The 20,078-nt window shown below is 44.8% G+C and overlaps 1 protein-coding gene across 4 annotated transcripts in view; it reads left to right on the top strand.

The window, feature by feature from the left end:
• The window catches only part of RNF130 (ring finger protein 130), a 397,837-nt gene that overhangs the window by 335,278 nt on the left and 42,481 nt on the right, over window positions 1-20,078 (top strand). For 2 of the 4 annotated variants that reach the window (XM_068278402.1, XM_068278406.1), the window contains exons 7-8: window positions 2,202-2,406; window positions 15,111-15,204. In XM_068278402.1, coding sequence (XP_068134503.1) covers window positions 2,202-2,406; window positions 15,111-15,204 — 299 coding nt within the window. The remainder of the gene's footprint in view (window positions 1-2,201; window positions 2,407-15,110; window positions 15,205-20,078) is intronic. The other 2 variants (XM_068278403.1, XM_068278404.1) reach the window with 1 other exon arrangement.

The following is a 20,078-nucleotide window of genomic DNA, read 5'->3' as shown; positions in this document are numbered from 1 at the left end:
CTGGTGCAGCCCTCTCTTCCATGTCTAACCTTCATGTACAGCAGCCCCTCCTATTCCTGGTGCAGCCCCCTCTTCCATGTCTACCCTTCATGTACAGCAACCCCTCCTATTCCTGGTGCAGCCCCCTCTTCCATGTCTACCCTTCATGTACAGCAACCCCTCCTATTCCTGGTGCAGCCCCCTCTTCCATGTCTACCCTTCATGTACAGCAACCCCTCCTATTCCTGGTGCAGCCCTCTCTTCCATGTCTAACCTTCATGTACAGCAACCCCTCCTATTCCTTGTGCAGCCCCCTCTCCCATGGCTAACCTTCATGTACAGCAGCCCCTCCTATTCCTGGTGCAGCCCCCTCTTCCATGTCTAACCTTCATGTGCAGCAACCCCTCCTATTCCTGGTGCAGCCCCCTCTTCCATGTCTACCCTTCATGTACAGCAACCCCTCCTATTCCTGGTGCAGCCCTCTCTTCCATGTCTAACCTTCATGTACAGCAGCCCCTCCTATTCCTGGTGCAGCCCCCTCTTCCATGTCTACCCTTCATGTACAGCAGCCCCTCCTATTCCTGGTGCAGCCCCCTCTTCCATGTCTACCCTTCATGTACAGCAACCCCTCCTATTCCTGGTGCAGCCCTCTCTTCCATGTCTACCCTTCATGTACAGCAACCCCTCCTATTCCTGGTGCAGCCCCCTCTTCCATGTCTACCCTTCATGTACAGCAACCCCTCCTATTCCTGGTGCAGCCCCCTCTTCCATGTCTACCCTTCATGTACAGCAGCCCCTCCTATTCCTGGTGCAGCCCCCTCTTCCATGTCTACCCTTCATGTACAGCAACCCCTCCTATTCCTGGTGCAGCCCCCTCTTCCATGTCTACCCTTCATGTACAGCAGCCTCCTTCAGTTCTATACAGGTCCCTTGGGCAGCAGCTACCTACTTCCATGTGTTGCTCCTTATTTGCAATTTGTGTATTCCATTTGCAGCCTCTTCTCCCATATGCAGCAATCCCTCTTCCATGTCCAGCCGCCCCTGGCCAGCTACCACCCAAGGCCCGGGCCATGGTGGCCTTTCCATAAATCTGGCCCTGCTGGTGTTGGCTCCACCCACTATTTCTAACCCTAAGGGCCTATTTCCACTACACGCAGATTGGATGCAGAAAAACTGACTCCAATGAATTCCTATGGGCCTGTTTCCACTAAACGCGATTTGTCTGATGCAGATTTTCCCATAGGCATTAATTAGTGTCAGTTTTTCTGCACCCAATCTGCATGTAGTGGAAGATTGGCCCTAACACTCAATTACTCAATGACCAAGTTTGTGCACTTTGCGGTCTTTGGCATCAATATTTTTGCATTGAAATGAAACAAATCTGATTGGCTGTTTGTGGATCCACCCCCTTTTTATGAATTTGATGCCCAGTCACCCAATGACCAACTGTACCAGGTTTGAGGCTTGTGCCATTAACAGTGCAAGAATGACAGCAATTAAATATTCCCCTTGAAAATCAATAGGTGAATTTTGATTGGCTTTTGTAGGCTCCACCCACTTTCCTGAATATTATTCCCAGTCACCCAGCGACCAACTGTGCAAAGTTTGAGAACCCTACCATTAACCGTGTAAGAATAGCTGCAGTTTACATTTTACCAGTGAAATTTGTATTTGTCTCCGCCCACTTTTTGGTTATGGGGATAAAAAATAGCCATATGCTTTATTCCAGGTAATGTACTATATGTGTGCCAAATTTCATTCACATCCGTTCTGCCATTGTTGTGTGATCGAGTAACAAACATCCAAACTTTCGCGTTTATAATACTAGTAAGATATAGATATACGCTGTGTCTGATGCAGAATCCAGCATAATTCATGGTAAAATGGGTGCCCTGAAAATGACGTTTTGCTATGGCAGAGGTGCTCTGCTTACTATAACTGAATTGCTTTTGTTTATCCCCTGCTTATTGCCTGAAGAAGTGGGCTGTGCCCGCGAAACGCGTTGCATCTTTGGGGTATTTTCAATAAATGTGTATATCTATATATTTACAGTCCTTGGTGTCTGCTTTAACGGAGGCGAGTCCACCACTTCCTCCCAGCAATTTTTTAAAAAATTTTATGTACTTTTATCCTTCTGGCGCCTCTGTTCACCTACCAATATGTTTTGCTATAAGTCATTACGATTCCTCTGTAAGTGAAACCTGTTCCTTTTCATTTCCCAGACGAATGTTCCGTGCAGCGAGAATGTAGCGTTTGATGTGGAGCGGCTCACCAGAAGCCAGCCGAGCACGCGAGGATCGGCCCCCAGTGACCCCGTGGACGAGGGATCGCTGATTCTGGAATCACTGCGTTCTTCATCTATATCTCAGCTCCCGCACGAAGGAGAGATCACGCCACGCACAGGAGAAATCAACATCGCCGTAACAAGTAAGGGAATGTGACGGTATAACCGCTTCTTTTCTGTGTTCCTACTCCTGTTTACATGTCGCTATCCCGGCCTCACTCGGGGGGATCGGTAACAAAGCTGAGAAGTGCAAGTGTGGTCGCCTGTCTGTACTCACCATTATGTGTAGATCCAACTCACCAATAAAGGCGCAGAGGCCATAAACCTTAATAATCACAGCAGGTCTTCAAAGGGAGACCTGGGAAATAAGGTAGATGCAGGACACCTGCCTGTGTCATTTTTAATATATTCTGCTTTGTGAATGTTCATAGTGTTAACTGTATACTAATGAAACCGTACAATATATTCAGACACGGCTGTTCTGAAGGGTAAACTGAAGCAAGCGCTACAAATGACAAAAAAGGGCTGAAAAGTTAAAATGTTCATTAATTTTTTTTGTTGACAACTGAATGAACCAGATTGTGCCACACTGAAATGGCTGCTGTACAGACTTGAGAGATAAAATGTAACCCCTTAAACTGAAAACAGGAATAAGAAACTGCCAGGAGGTTCTGTATACGATTGCTACTAGACAGACAATTCATTACGAGTTCATTTTCAGTTCAGGTTTGCTTTACTATATACAAGACTGCCTAATACCAAGAGAGTGGGGATTTTTTTTTAAGGAATTAGCATTGTAAAGCTTTTTCCATGTTAATATTAGGCTACAAGTGTGTTTTTTTTTTTTTCTCAAATTCCTCACTGGGTTCAGAAATGACGTCGCGGGTATGTCGTGTAAGTTTACAAGCAATCGCTGGCTGCTCAGAGAAGATTTATTTATGCTCTGCTCTCCAAAATTGAATTTTATTTTTTTTCTGGGAAATCCATTAGCCACGGCAGTCAGAATGCACAGAGCTTAATGTGATGTTCCGAAACGGTAGGAAAAAAATAATAAGTAGCTGCTGTGTGATGATTTGACCAGAAGTCATACTTTATACTTCGTACAGAAAAAAACGGTGTGTGACTGTGTGTACTGAATGTTCCTAAAATTATTTTGTGATTATAAAAGCCAGTATGTAGGTATGTGAAATCCAAGCTAGATCCTGACACGGGTGTACACACAGCTCTGCCAGATTAATGCCAAAGACGATGTTAAGTGTATCCTCCTACGGCAATCTCTGACTGCCTACCTTACATATCAGAGGAGCACAGCGACTGCCTGCCTACATATCTGAGGAGCTAAGGAGCACAGCGACTGCCTGCCTACATATCGGAAGAGCATAGCGACTGCCTGCCTACATAGCTGAGAGCACAGTGACTGTTCGGCAACTGCCTGCCTACGTAGCTGCGGAGCACAGCGACTGCCTGCCTACATATCTGAGGAGCACAGCGACTGTCTGCCTACATAGCTAAGGACCGCAACGACTGCTGGCCTACATAGCTGAGGAGCACAGCGACTGCCTGCCTTCATAGCTGAGGAGCACAGCGACTGCCTGCCTGCATGTCTGAGGAGCACAGCGACTGCCTGCCTACATATCTGAGGAGCACAGCAACTGCTGGCCCACATATCTGAGGAGCACAGCTACTGTCTGCCTACATATCTGAGGAGCACAGCGACTGCCTGCCTGCATATCTGAGGAGCACAGCAACTGCCTGCCTGCATGTCTGAGGAGCACAGTGACTGTCTGCCTACATATCTGAGGAGCATAACGACTGCCTGCCCACATATCTGAGGAGCACAGCAGCTGGCTTGTCTTGAGGAATACGGTGGCTGTCACTAAACATGTGTTTGTGCACAATAAGGGTATAAGAGGCGCCCTGGTGTAGTATAAAAGCATCTAAAAAACAGTTTAAAATGAAAAATGAATTTGCGGTAGCTTACCTCAATGATGAAAAAATCTTTGTAATGACAAAGGTTTTTATTAGCAGCACAGGCAACGCGTTTCGTGGGTCAGAGCCTGCTTCCTCAGGCCAATAACAGTGCCAGACTAACTGGAAGATTCAGCAAAGGCAGCCTCTTGGGTTTGTTGTCTCCACCTGCTTCCTGTGGTCGGTTCCACCCCTGCAACCCACCTTTGTGAGTAGTGTCTTACTTTCTACTATCCCAATTTGTTTTTGACATACTACACTATTGGGCTCCCGCTTTTGTCTCCTGTATCTTTCTCACCAGAGGGTGCTTGCGACACCCACATCCCAATATGTGTTTGTGCAGGTAACATGGGGTTGCTTTTATTGTTCAGGTTGCCAGTTCCCAGGACCACAAACCAAGCCCTGAACAATATGGATTTTCTATGTCTGTTATTCCCTGGGTGGTTAAGCCATGGGATAACCCTGACGGCCAAGGAACTAGCAATCTTTGTAAAATGAAAAACAAAACAAAATGCTGATGTGAGAGTAGATTCAGACACACACGTGATACTTGTTGGGTGGTTTCCCTCCTGTCTGCCAGGCCAGCTCCATACTGCCATTTCCCACCTGATTGAGGTGTAATGCACGTATTGCAACAGTCACAGAGGTGCCCCTCCCCCATGTTTTCTAGCAGCTGATTTGTCATCAATTTAGGAGAACTAGAAGAAAAGGTAGCTGGGCACCTTACAAATAGCTTTATTTCCACATCATGGCGTTTCTACAAACATGCTTGCGTGGTGTGAATAAAACAATCCAGAGGTGATGAAGATGGGTGGGTACCCTTGCAAACGCTTGCTCACGTGCTTTGCTGGGTCCATCAATTTAGCGAGGGCTTCACCATGTAAGAGGGTGTCAGGCTTGCCTGGTCAATGACTATAGGTCAGTCTGTATGCCCATATGCCTGACCTATAGCCCAGCCCATAACAGCTGCGCCAACTCCTACCTAATACAACACTACAATACCCTGCAGGCAGATGTAGCATACAGACTGACAGATAGCATTCACCAAACATAGCAATGAGTAATGCAGTGCACAGTATACTCAATATATAGTCACCTAAGGCCTGAAGGTTGATGCAGTCCAGATGATAACCAGGTGATAGCAGGCTGGAAAGGATAGTCTGTAGGCAGTTCAAACACTTTACAGGTAACGTGGTCAGTTCAATCCAGAGTCGATCCAGGCAGAGTTCATGGGAAAACCTTTAAACAAGCAGGAGTCGATCCAGGCAGCAATCAGGGGAATCCAGGGACAAGCAGAGTCGGCAACGGGTAATCCAATCAGAGAGCGTGGTCAGGAACAAGCGGAGGTCGGCAACAGGAAATCAATCTGGAAATAAGCTTTGTCAAGATACAGACAAGTCGGCAACAAGGATCTAGGAGCTGTGAGCGCAGTCTCAGCAACAAGCCCAGCGTCGGCTATCACGGGCAATAACTGAGGGCGCTCACCTTACATTTATACTAGCACTAACCAATCAGAAAGTAAAGAAATCCAAAGCAACCAATCAACAGAGAGCGTGTCAGCAGGGAGGCTGACACGCAATGCACACACGTGGTTAGTGTTTACACCGGGGGGGGCGCGTACTGAGATCGCGTCTGCCGCTTATCCAATGGGAGCTGAGCGCCATGTGCTCCAGTGACGTCAGATGCTTGCCAAGACCCAGAAGCTTGTGCCTCAGCGTGGGTATCCGCGTTCTGCGTCCATGAGCGGCCAGCGGATCTTACAGAGGGACTAGAGTTGGAGCTTGGCTCAGATCATTAAAGAGGAACTTCAGCCTAAACAAACATACTGTCATTAAGTTACATTAGTTATGTTAATTAAAATAGATAGGTAATATAATCTCTTACCCACGCTGTTTTAAAAGAACAGGCAAATGTTTGATTTCATGGGGGCAGCCATCTTTTTGGTTGAAAGGAGGTGACATGGAACATGAGACACAGTTCCCACTGTCCTGTGTCCTGAGCACCTCTCCCAGTTGCTAGGCAACGTGAATAACAACATAGCAAATCCCAGCATGCTCTGCACAGCATCAGGGAAAAAAAGCCCAGGCTTTTTTTTTCTTTGATGGGTGGAGCTTAGCTAAAAATGCAGCTAAAAATGATGCTTTGGTTAGAAAAACAAAGTTCTGATGCTGTGAAACTGTTAAAGAAACACCGAGCCTTTTCAGTTCTGCTGAGTAGATTTTTAGTCCGGAGGTTCACTTTAAGGTAAAGAGGGGTTTACTTCCAGGGAAATCATGCTAAGAAACTATATATGATTTATAAATAACTATCCTCACCAACCATTCTCACTTCAATTCAGCCATGCCCCTTCTAACAACCTGGGTTACGCCATGTTCTGCTGGGCCGTTTTAAGAGCTCTTTACCTCCTCCCGGGTTGCTTGTCTTGGAGGTAATAGCCATATCATTTTACATCTAATAATTTTATGCCTCTAAACATTGTTTTATGGATTCTTCCAGGGTGAGATTAAGAAATGTGCCTCTAAAGTATGGATATAGAAACTAAGAGACAATATAGTGTAGTTTGTTCAAGTTCCAAATTTGGACCTAGAGCAATATAAAGCGTTCTTCTAGTAACAAGTGTGGATCACCACCAAGGCAACCACTGGGCAGGCAGGTGGGAGAAGAAATGTAACCCCACTTGGGTTAAGAATCTGATCTCTGGGGGTGCAAAAGGGTAGCAGGGCCGTGCCGAGGCATAGGCTGGAGAGGCTCCAGCCTCAGGGCGCAGTGTAGGAGGGGGTGCACAATTCATTCAGCTGTCATTCCTAATTGTGTATGAAGCAGAAAGAAATAAGAAAAGGGGATACATAGCAGTGACTGCAAGCCAGATAACTAGATATTAAGGTGTTGGGGAGGTTGTGGGCCCTGTGGCCCTCTTAGTGTAATAGCAATCAGTGTGTGACGGCTGGGGTGGGAGGGATGGGGAGGGGCCTCTTAGTGTAATAGCAATCAGTGTGTGACGGCTGGGATGGGAGGGGCCTCTTAGTGTAATAGCAATCAGTGTGTGACAGCTGGGGTGGGAGGGATGGAGGGGCCTCTTAGTGTAATAGCAATCAGTGTGTGACGGCTGGGGTGGGAGGGATGGAGGGGCCTCTTAGTGTAATAGCAATCAGTGTGTGACGGCTGGGGTGGGAGGGATGGAGGAGGGGCCTCTTAGTGTAATAGCAATCAGTGTGTGATGGCTGGGGTGGGAGGGATGGAGGGGCCTCCTAGTGTAATAGCAATCAGTGTGTGACGGCTGGGGTGGGAGGGATTGAGGAGGGGCCTCTTAGTGTAATAGCAATCAGTGTGTGACGGCTGGGGTGGGAGGGATGGAGGAGGGACCTCTTAGTCTAATAGCAATCCGTGTGTGACGGCTGGGGTGGGAGGGATGGAGGAGGGGCCTCTTAGTGTAATAGCAATCAGTGTGTGACGGCTGGGGTGGGAGGGATGGAGGGGCGCACTTTGGTGTCTCAGCCTTGGGTGCTGGAGGACCTTGTCCCTGCTCTGAAGGGTAGCCATCCTCCACCAAGGGTGGCAAGCAAGATCATAGACTATAACAGAGTTGCCAATGGGTAAAAACAAACCTTTGAGAATAGTCTAAACGCCGGGTAAATGTGGACTTACCTCAAATGGAAAAAGCCAATAGCAATGGTGATTTTAAATGAACTTTATTGAGCAAATGACACGTTACTCAAAGTAGCAATGAGGTTTTTTTGTTTGTTTATTTTTTGTTTTTTAAAAACATATTTTATTACATCAACCATGCAAATAACAAGAATTTTCTTGTTTAATTAACATAATTAACAATCTAATCTTAGCCCCTAAAACCCACTATACACTTAATGTTAGGACCAAGAATCTAATGAATGTAATGAATGTGGTGTATCGGTAATCCATTTGTGAAAAAGTTCTTTCTGAGCATAAAAATAAATATTTTCACTAACAATGCAGTATATGAAAAGAGATTATTATCATTGTATAAACCCAACAGTAAACATTTAGGATCTTGTGCCAGTGTTTTCCAGTAACGCCTGATAACAATAGGCTTGACTTGTACCCGTAGTTATGAATCTTTAGTTGGGTCCAAACCATGAAGTACCTTTTGAATTTTTACATTTTGGAGTTCTTTCAGGATACATACAAGTGTAGTTTTTGTAGTGTATATTAGACAACACATTCCACGGTATGTTCCCACTTCATCAGGCAAAACACAAGATAATGAGTATTTTTACTGGGCAAATTTGCCTAGAGAAGTCCGGTTGAGACACCATATTGTTAGACCTTAACGAGGAACTCCAGCCTAAACAAACATACTGTCATTAAGTTACATTAGTTATGTTAATTAAAATAGATAGGTAATATAATTTCTTACCCACCCTGTTTTAAAAGAGCAGGCAAATGTTTGATTTCATGAGGGCTGCCATCTTTTTGGTTGAAAGGAAGTGACAGGGAGCATGAGACACAGTTCCAACTGTCCTGTGTCCTGATCACCTCTCCCAGTTGCTAGGCAACGTGAATAACAACATAGGAAATCCCATCATCCTCTGCACAGCATCAGGGAAAAAAAGCCTGGGCTTTTTTTCTTTGATGGGTGGAGCTTAGCTAAAAATGCAGCTAAAAATGATGCTTTGGTAAGAACAACAAAGTTCTGATGCTGTGAAACTGTTAGAGAAACACCAGGCCTTTTCAGTTCTGCTGAGTAGATTTTTAGTCCGGAGGTTCACTTTAAGTGGTCCCTGTTAAATAACCTTTTATGGTTCGTGCTCAGACCACAAGCTAAGATGGTTTCTCGCTGACCCTTTCCATAGCGATAAAGTTTTTTACGTTTTATGAGGTACTTATGGAAGTGTTAGTCATTTATAAGAAGTTGTTCGGGGACTCTAGTCCTCAGTTTATGTTGGAGCCTGAAGCAGATCCCCTGAACCTCTGTAAAGCGAAGTATCGTTTTCTGCACGCCGCTATTCAATATATATATGGCTGGCTTTGAACGGAGGTCATCCAGCTCATTAGCTGCCCCAGCGTGCCGCTGTGCGCTCCATAAAAGCGGAACATTCTGAATTCTAATCTCTTTTCATGAGCTCAGTAACACATTAAAAGGTAAAAATGGAAGTTTCCCATTAAAATAAATTCCAAAACGTTATCTCGGCTGCCCTGGCATATCGGGTCATCACAGCTTCATAAAGAATGGGGGAATTCTCCATTGAAATCCATAATCCGGCTTTATTCTTCACAACTTTCTCTTCTTCTTTGATATACAATTTATGCGTTTGCTTTTACACTGCAGAATAGACGTTCTCTCCATCTGCCGCGTTTAGTCGAGTTAGTTAAATGTTCTCTGACTGTTGAAACAAGTCTGTGGCTGCGTTTTCTTTCTGCCTGTGTTTCCTGGTATTATAGAATGATTGGTAACACCGTGTATGGAACTAGTGTAAAGAAATGTGAGTTTCATATGCAGGGGGAACACAAAGGGACAGCAGGGCTCTCAATACAGCGATATAGAAGGTGCTGTATGCAATAGGAGAAATGCAGCTGTCTGTTTTCTCCTAAGAGAGGCTAGTTAGGGTATAGATTAGACAGAGGCTAAGCTTCCGCTCACAGCAGACATGTTTTTCTTAAAGAGAAACTCCGACCAAGAATTGAACTTTATCCCAATCAGTAGCTGATACCCCCTTTTACATGAGAAATCTATTCCTGTTCACAAACAGACCATCAGGGGGCGCTGTATGACTGATATTGGGGTGAAACCCCTCCCACAAGAAGCTCTGAGTACCGAGGTACTCCTGGCAGTTTCCTGTCTGTGAACTTTGTTGCATTATGGGAAATAGCTGTTTACAGATGTTTCCAACTGCCAAAACAGCAAGCAGCAGCTACATCACCTGCCAGCAGTAAAAATGTCACCATGTGATAAATGTCAGAATGTAAATCAGGGATTTAAAAGATTTTACAATGGGCAATCACTGACTAAATCATTTATACATAATTATTGTAAAAATGAAGCACTTTTTTATTACATTATTTTCACTGGAATTCCTTTTTAAAGGACCACTATTGCGAAAAAAAAGTAGGCAGTTAAAATCAGACAGAACCGACAGTTTAACTGCCAAAATAGTAAGATACCAGCCAAACTCCCTACTCACTTGCACACTATTTTGTCAGTTAGACTTTGCAACTGCTGTTCAGGAAATGCTGTTGAAAACCCTGAAAATCCTCCATGAGCAGATGGACTGGCCCAAAACCTGTCGATTCTGTCAGATTTTAACTTAACTACCTACTTTTTTTTTTTTTTTGCGATAGTTGTCCTTTAAAGAGGAACTTTATCTCAATCAGTAGCTGATACCCCCTTTTCCACAAGAAATCTTTTCTTAAATAAATCATCAAGGGGGTCTGTGTGGCTGATATTGTGGTGAAACCCCTCCCACAGTGTGATGTCATGACCATGGTCCTGACAGTTTGCTGTCTGTGAATCTCAGTGCATTGTGGGAAATAACGGCTTTTTCCAACTGCCAAGCAAGCAGTGTCTTCTTCTGTGCATAGAACTCTCATTAACAAACATTCCGTACAGATCACCTGGCAGGACTAAAGATCTCACCACCAGTGATAAATGTCAGAATGTAAATCAGGGAGAGGAAAGATATTACAATGGGCAAACACCGACTAAATCATCTATAAATGAATACCGTAACAAATAAGTACTTTTATTCAATGGGGTTGATTCACTAAGCGAAATAGCGCAAGTAACCTATAACATAGTAGCGGCCGCGCTGGTGCAGTCATAGGCCTCACTACCACGTGGCTCTGGTAAGCAGCGCCCGCTGTTTAGTTACGCACGCTGCGCTGAAGCCTATGACAGCCGATCGCACTGATTGGCTGACGGAGGGAGGGATGGTGGGTTAAAAAATAGCAACATTTATTGTAAAAATAAACAAATATTTGTAAAAAAAAAAAAAAAAACATCCTGAGAGCAATCACAGCCCACCAACAGAAAGCTCTGTTGGTGGGCAGAAAAGGGGGGGGGGTTCACTTGTGTGCTGAGTTGTACAACCCTGCAGCAAGGCCTTAAAGAGAACCTGTACTGAGTAAAAATATTTAAAATAAACACATGAGGTAACTTCAAATGAACATTACATAGTTACCTTGCCATCAGTTCCTCTCAGAAGCTCACCATTTTCTTCTGACAATAATCCCTTCCAGTTCTGACAATATTTTGTCAGATCTGAAATATATCAGTTGCTGTCAGTAAAATATCAGTTGCTGTCAGTTATAGCTGAGAGGAAAACTGATGTGCCAGGTAAAGTCCATGTTTCCCTATGGCTCAAGTGGGCGATGTTACAGTTTAACTGTGTGTTGACCAGAAAGCCGTTATGGGTAATGGCCATTTTCAAAATGGAGGACGGAAAATTCCCTTGATCACAGTGAACAAACAGGACGCGGGAGAGGAGAAAGACACTGAGGAGAAGACTACATGGAAGGTAAGTATGACTTGTGTATGCTTATTTTGACTTTTAATTTTCAGTTCAGGTTTTCTATACAGCTGCAGTGGCCTAATTTGTATAAAATGGCCTAGTCACTATGGGGGGTGTAAGCCTGTGGTCTTCAAGTGGTTAATACTCGCGCTATTTCGCTTAGTGAATCAACTCCATTGTTATTTTCAGTACACTTCCTCTTTAAATAAACCTTTCCTTTTTGCAAGCGTATCACAGATCTCCAGTGCTTCAGGCCTGCGGCCCACCATGGTGATTTTGGCTGCGCTTTGGGAACGCCGAAGATCCCAAAAAACGCTGCGCTGATGAAAGTGAATGGAGGGCACACCACAATGGCAATTGCGATCTGTCCAAATCGTAATTACGGGTCCTGCAATGTTTTTGGAGCATTTGCGTTCTAATGCAAAAGACAGGAGTGCTGCAAAATGGTACTTCAATCACTTTTCAGAAGCGGTTTTGCGGAGACTTTTGTGAGCGATTTTGTGTGCTAAATAAAGTTCTGAGTACCTGCTGTGCCTCCCGATGCCAGTTTCCTATGGCTTCCGCCACTTCGCCCCGCCCCTTGCACAGTAGGTTCTATTTGGAAATATAAAAGCGCCTATGATCTTTTGTGCAAGGGGGCGGGGCCTGCCCAGTACAGCGCACTGTGAAAGTCTGCACCGCACCACTGTAAACGGGCCTTAAGGGATCCACAGCCTTCCCTCTTCTTAGGTGAGTATGGAACTTTTTTTTCAGGTGCGCTGATGTCAATTTTCGCCAGCCATTTTCACATCTAAAAATGCTATTTTCAATTTCGAGAAAATATTCGCAAAAATAAATTGTATTTGCGCAATATGGTCAAATAAAATACATTTTTCTTTCTGATTAAAAAATTCCTGGAAAACGTGAAAAGCCTTTATTTTTTTATCACCAAATTCACAAAAAATGTTTTTCACACAAAAATTTGCAAAAAAAATAAAAAATAAAAAAATCACCAACTTATTACAAAATGTTTTTTATTTCATTTTCACTGGAAAGACAAATTATTTTCATGAAAATGAATGCAAAAAGGATATCGGCATTTTCACTCATCACTGGTTACAGGTTTCCATTAATCATTCAGTCTTTTAGACAAAGCTGCCAAGTACTAAAGGCTGCTTCTGCTGCTGTGCACTCCCGCGGCCGATCGCGTGCGCGCTCCCGTGCTGCCGTCCATTAGCCTGGAGATCAATGAGTAGGAATGTAGTTCCCATTCATTTATCTAAATCCCTGCTAGAAAGACCGATGGCTTCTATTAGAAGCCATGATCTTTCTGAACAAACAAAAAAATAGTCTCCTCCCTTCACTTCCTGTATGCGAGGCCAAATAGTAAAACTACATCTACATACATTTTTTTTCCATTTAACAGAATAAATTACATTTAAAATTAACTTTTTACCTTCCACACTCCAAAAAATACCCAAATAAAATTTTTAACTAAAAAAAAAAAAAAAAAAAAAAAAATTACAATTTTATATAAAAAAAAACATAAATAGCTACCTAAGGGTCTGAACTTTTTTAAATATGCATGTCAAGGGGGTATATTACTAATGTTTTTTAAGTCATGAGCTTGTAAATAGTGATGGAAGCAAAACTGAAAAAAATGCACCTTTATTTCCAAGTAAAATATCGGCACCATACTTGAGGGCTGGTGCACACCGAGCAGCTTTTTCAGCGTTTCTGCAGCCGCTTGCAGCTGCGGATCCGCTTGGTCAATGTATCTCAATGGGGTGGTGCACACCAGAGCGGGAGGCGTTTTGCAGAAACGAAAAATGCCTGGGTGAGGCATTTTTTGGATTGTGGATGCGTTTCTGCCTCAATGTTAAGTATAGGAAAAACGCAAACCGCTCTGAAAAACGCCTGTTCAGAGCGGTTTTGCCGGAGTTTTTGTTACAGAAGCTGTTCAGTAACAGCTTTACTGTAACAATATATGAAATGTACTATACTGAAATCCGCTGCAGCAATCCGCAAAACGCTAGCAAAACACCATAGAAAAATAAGAAAAATCGTTTCAAAATCTGCTAGCATTTTGCGGATCTGCTAGCGGTTTTTGGTGTGCACCGGGCCTGATAGGGACATGAGTTAAGTGGTGTAATAACTGGGACAAATGGGCAAATAAAATGTGGGTTTTAATTATGGTAGCATGTATTATTTTAAAGCTATAACGGCTGAAAACAGAAAAATAATGAATTCTTTCCATTTTTTTCTTCATATTCCGGTATAAAATGCATTTAGAAAAAAAATAATTCTTAGCAAAATGTACCACTCAAAGAAAGCTTAATTGGTGGTGGAAAAAAACAAGATATGGATCATTTCAGTGTGATAAGTAGTGATAAAGTTATTGGCAAATGAATAGGAGGTGAAAATTGCCCGGATACATAAGGTGAAAAACGACTGAGGGCTGAAGTGGTTAAAGTGAAAGAAAACTTTTCAAATAAAATCGCTACCCTAAGTATCTAGCTCCTCATCTCGGCACAGAGCAGAAAAAGAGAGCGTCTCCTGTGATTCTGCAGCAGACAACCTTGTCACGGCTGTTTGTAATAAGCGGGGCCTGTGCTGCCTTCATATCACTCTCTCAGGGCAAGGTCGGTAATGCAATCTATATTGGAAGATTTGATCTGGGGCTGCTTTCAGAGATTTCTGTGAAGAACACAACTCTAATCCTTTCAGCGTCTGTCGGTCGCGGTTTCGGCTGACAACTGCTGTAGCCAGACTTCATAACTACCTGGAAGTTTGGTGCTAGAAGACGCCTACACTAAGCCTAGCAATGTATTCTGTGCAGGGCCGCATTTACCAATCGGCACTGTAGGCTCGTGCCTACGAGCGGCCCATGTGTGAAAGGCTGCTTACTTCTAGTGATGCTTAGCCCAGGTTTTCTACTGACTTTAGAACGTGGTTATTGAACATTCCGTAGAGATCACCTGCCAGTTCTAAAGATGTCAGAATGTAAATCGGTGTGAGTAAAGAGTTTACAATGTGCAAACACTGACTACCGTAAATCATTTATAAATGGATATTGTAAGAAATAAGCTGTTTTATTCGTGATGTTATTTTGCCTGCTGTTCCTGGTGGAATATTATGTGTTGCTGGCTGTATGTGTGCACTGTACCTGCTGCCTTCATATTATCACTAACCCCTTCCACTTGTGTGATCTGTATGTAATCATTTCCTGCTAACTCTCTCTTCTCTCCTCTGTCAGTAATAACTATACTAATCTTTCCCTCCTGGTCAGTCGTCTCAGTCCTGCGGCCCCTGCAAGCCGGCCTCCTTCTTCTTGTACCCCTTCGGCCTTTTTTTCTGGGGGTCTGTGAGATGTGTTGGCCTTGCTGCTGACTTCCTCCCGTTTCCTTTGTCAACAGAAGAATGGTTCATTATTGCCAGTTTTGGCCTCCTCAGCGCCCTCACACTCTGCTACATGATCATCAAAGCCACAGCTAGTTTGTACGCCGCAGAGTAAGTAACAATGTCTTTTCTGTCTTCTACATACACTGTTCACTGCAGCCAAGATTTCACAATATAGAAAGGCATAAAGCGGACCTTGTTCAGCGACACTCAGAGAATCCTGTCCTTATTTTTAGCCTAGCTAACAGGAGGGGAGGGAGTCTTTGCTGCCCCTGGATTGGTCAGCTGACAGCGTGGAAGTGTTCGGTGCTTGTGAGGTGACCGCTGAACTTGCAGTCATGCTGTAAACACCGCAGACTTCATCAAGCAGGCATTCACGTTACGCTTTTCAGGCCGTTGTGACGCAGATTCGTGTGAATTCTAGTTCCTGGAAAAGTGAGAAGCTGTAGCACCTTCCTGTAATTATGATTGGCTTGCGACATTATTTCTGTGCCTGTTGGCACAAGGTTATGCCAATCCGCATTCATGATTTTTTAACTGCAGTTTCTGTAGTTATTTAGCCAGCGACAAGCAAATACTGCCAGTATGTTTGTTAAAGTGATATCCCACCATAAAAACAAAATCATTCCCTTTGTTCAGACTGGGTATTTGAAATTTTGCAAACAGGGTTTCTGATTTCTTTCTTTGATTGTCCCTTTAAAGGATACCCCAACTGAAATGTGACATAATGAGATAGACATGTGTATGTACAGTGCCTAGCACACAGATTACTATGCTGTGTTCCTTTTTTTCTTTCTCTGCCTGAAAGAGTTAAATATCAGGTATGTAAGTGGCTGACTCAGTCCTGACTCAGACAGGAAGTGACTACAGTGTGACCTTCACTGATAAGAAATTCCAACTATAAAATACTTTCCTAGCAGAAAATGGCTTCTGAGAGCAAGAAAGAGGTAAAAAAGGGGAATTTCTTATCAGTGAGGGTCACACTGTAGTCACTTCCTGTCTGAGTCAGGACTGAGTCAGCCACTTACATACCTGATATTTAACTCTTTCAGGCAGAGAAAGAAAAAAAGGAACACAGCATAGTTATCTGTGTGCTAGGCACTGTACATACACATGTCTATCTCATTATGTCACATTTCAGTTGGGGTATCCTTTAAAGGGAACCTGAGGGGAGAGGAATAGGGAGGCTGACATATTTATTTCCTTCTAAACAATGCCAGTTGCCTGGCAGCCCTGTTGACATTCTAACATAAGTATTGTCTGAGTCAAAACCTTGGAACAAGCATATGGCTAATCTGGTAAAACCCGAGTCAGCTGAGTCAGAGTACCTGACTTACTGCATGCTTGTTCAAGGTCTGTGGCTAAAAGTATTAGAGGCAGAGGATCAGCAGGGTTGCCAGGCAACTGGTATTGTTTAAAAGGTAATAAATATGGCAGCCTCCATATCCCTCTCACCTCTGGTTCCCTTTTAATATTAAAGACAATTGGGATTAACTTTTTGCGGAGAATATATAACTGGCAGGAGGTTGAACATATATTGTGACTACAAAGTAGCTAGCATGAGTAAAGGAACCTATGGGGTGTACGTAAATCAGGGCAACAGTCAGATGAACAATTGTCTTTTCTTTCCTCACAGTAGATATGCCTTGGGTCAAGCTTTATCAGGGGTAGAATAAAGTATAAGGTGTCCAGGTGAAAGTGCTTATTAACCAGTTCACCCCCAAGGGTTTTTATCCTAACGGACCAGAGCAATTTTCAGTTGTCAGCGCTCCTCCCTTTTATTCCCTAATAACTTTATTACTACTTATCACAAGAAAATGATCTTTACCTCGTTTTTTTCGCCACCAATTAGGCTTTCTGTGGATAGTACATTTTGCTAAGAATTTTTTTATTCTAAATGCATTTTAATGAGAAAAACAGAAAAAAAAAGAAAAAAAATCATTATTTCTCAGTGTTCAGCCTTTATAGTTTTAAAATTAAACATTCTCCTGTGGATAAAACAAACACGTTTTATTTGCCCAGTGGTCCCGATAATTAAACCGTTTAGATTATGTCCCTACCACAATGTATGGCGACAGTATATTATTTTGAAATATAAGTGGTTATTTTTCTGTTTGTTCTGGCCATAATTACAAGCCCCTATGTAATAAATTAAAATTAATTTTCCCCCCTAAAATATAGAATAAAAAAAGCTGAGTCTCTAAGGCAACTATTTATTTATTTTTTTTAAGCTGGTTTTTTTTTTTTTACAAGTGTTTTTTTTTGGGGGGAGGGTTGGAAGTGTAATTTTATTAATGATTGAAAATGTATGTATTTTGTAGGTGTAATATACTTTTTGGCCACAAGATGGCGCTAGTGAACACGTTATAGGACGTGTTCACTTTTTTTTTTTTTTTTACACTTTATTAAACTGTTACATTTCCTGTTTATGTGAATGGACGTAGCCGCTGTTCGCGGTCACGTCCATTCACTCCAGGCACTGCGATTGGGTAGAGGACTGTTCGGTCCTCTTCCCCAATCGCCCAGCACGGGATCCCGACGGTAATGGCGGCGGTAGCGGCGGACACACGGCGGTAGCAGCGGCGGGAATGCGCGACGTATTAAAACGTCATGTTGCTGTTAATAGCGGTAAGCATGACGTTTTAATACGTTAGGATGGCGGTAAATGGTTAAAAAAAAACTGTATATATATTCAATTCAGACACACATTATAGCTGCATTTTGGGCATCCCAAGATTAATAGCAACACAAATTGGCTACTGATTGTATGGGTTTCCTGATTAGTGCAGGTGATCACTCCCAACAGAGTTGCTTCTTGCTTTGTGCAGTCAGTTATTCATGCAGGAATATGGGAGATACTTGTGTGTAAGTGGGCGGGGGGTAAGCTGTTAGGCCAGATCTCCAGCTCTCAATAAAAAAACATTTATTCAGTGATAAAAACAGTTTAAGAATGAATGCACTGACATAGTGAGTCCTGAGTCCCAGTGCATCAACAAGCCTTACGTTCAGTGCACATCACAGGTACACTTTTATAAACATGCCCACTTCTCCAAAACCCGACCAGTTTCAGCCTTGTGCTCCTGACGATCATTTGATAGTATCTGCTAGAAACTGAGGCCGAAAACGGTCGATCACGCAGGATGGGATATTTTGGTTGATCGTCAAGTCAGAACCACGTGGCTAGTGGCATTCAATTCGACGAGTGACAAAACTACCCTCACCTGTATGCCGTGCAGTTTCAGCTTCTTCTCTCCCCGCTGGCTGATTTTACTTCTCTTCACTCCCGAGTCCCGGATGCCTGTGTGATGCAAGTACTAGAGTTCAAATACTAGTGGCCTCTAGTGCCACAGTGCCTCCAGTGTTTGTAGTATAACAATTCTCCTGGAAATTGCCTCTTGTGTGGCCGTACTGCTCCCCTTCAGCAGGCTCTCCTGGAGATTGCCTCTCGTGAGGCCGTACTGCGCCCCCTCAGCAGGCTCTCTTGGAGATTGCCTCTCGTGTGGCCGTACTGTGCCCCCTCAGCAGGCTCTTCTGGAGATTGCCTCTCGTGAGGCCGTACTGCGCCCCCTCAGCAGGCTCTCCTGGAGATTGCCTCTCGTGTGGCCGTACTGCGCCCCCTCAGCAGGCTCTCCTGGAGATTGCCTCTCGTGTGGCCGTACTGCGCCCCCTCAGCAGGCTCTCCTGGAAATTGCCTCTCGTGAGGCCGTACTGCGGCCCCTCAGCAGGCTCTCCTGGAGATTGCCTCTCGTGTGGCCGTACTGCGCCCCCTCAGCAGGCTCTCCTGGAGATTGCCTGTTGTGTGGCCGTACTGCTCCCCTTCAGCAGGCTCTCCTGGAGATTGCCTCTCGTGTGGCCGTACTGCGCTCCCTCAGCAGGCTCTCCTGGAGATTGCCTCTCGTGAAGCCGTACTGCGCCCCCTCAGCAGGCTCTCCTGGAAATTGCCTCTCGTGAGGCCGTACTGCGCCCCCTCAGCAGGCTCTCCTGGAGATTGCCTCTCGTGAGGCCGTACTGCGCCCCCTCAGCAGGCTCTCCTGGAGATTGCCTCTCGTGTGGCCGTACTGCTCCCCTTCAGCAGGCTCTCCTGGAGATTGCCTCTCGTGTGGCCGTACTGCTCCCCTTCAGCAGGCTCTCCTGGAGATTGCCTCTCGTGTGGCCGTACTGCTCCCCTTCAGCAGGCTCTCCTGAAGATTGCCTCTCGTGTGGCCGTACTGCGCCCCCTCAGCAGGCTCTCCTGGAGATTGCCTCTCGTGAAGCCGTACTGCGCCCCCTCAGCAGGCTCTCCTGGAGATTGCCTCTCGTGAAGCCGTACTGCGCCCCCTCAGCAGGCTCTCCTGGAGATTGCCTCTCGTGTGGCCGTGCAGCTCCCCTTCAGCAGGCTCTCCTGGAGATTGCCTCTCGTGTGGCCGTACTGCGCCCCCTCAGCAGGCTCTCCTGGAGATTGCCTCTCGTGAAGCCGTACTGCGCCCCCTCAGCAGGCTCTCCTGGAGATTGCCTCTCGTGCGGCCGTACTGCGCCCCCTCAGCAGGCTCTCCTGGAGATTGCCTCTCGTGAGGCCGTACTGCGCCCCCTCAGCAGGCTCTCCTGGAGATTGCCTCTCGTGTGGCCGTACTGCGCCCCCTCAGCAGGCTCTCCTGGAGATTGCCTCTCGTGAAGCCGTACTGCGCCCCCTCAGCAGGCTCTCCTGGAGATTGCCTCTCGTGTGGCCGTACTGCGCCCCCTCAGCAGGCTCTCCTGGAGAGGCCTGTGTATTACTGCCCCTTCCCCCGTGGCTGCACCGTGGCCTCATTCAATGTCTGTTATCGGTGAGTTATGATCCTTGCCGGCCTGCGGCGCTTATGATAAACTACAGCGAGTCCATCAGACCTATTATATCCGAGGATCAATACGCTGCACTCAGAATGAGAACTTATTCACTGCATACGCTGTAATGAAACGAGCTGTCCATACCGATAAGAGTCGGCTTGTCAGGAAAGCCATTTAAGAAG

Source organism: Hyperolius riggenbachi, chromosome 3 (genome assembly GCF_040937935.1).
Source record: "Hyperolius riggenbachi isolate aHypRig1 chromosome 3, aHypRig1.pri, whole genome shotgun sequence".
Lineage (NCBI taxonomy): Eukaryota > Metazoa > Chordata > Amphibia > Anura > Hyperoliidae > Hyperolius > Hyperolius riggenbachi.
The sequence above is the reverse complement of the archived record's forward strand: the minus strand, read 5'-3'. Positions and strand labels throughout refer to the sequence as shown.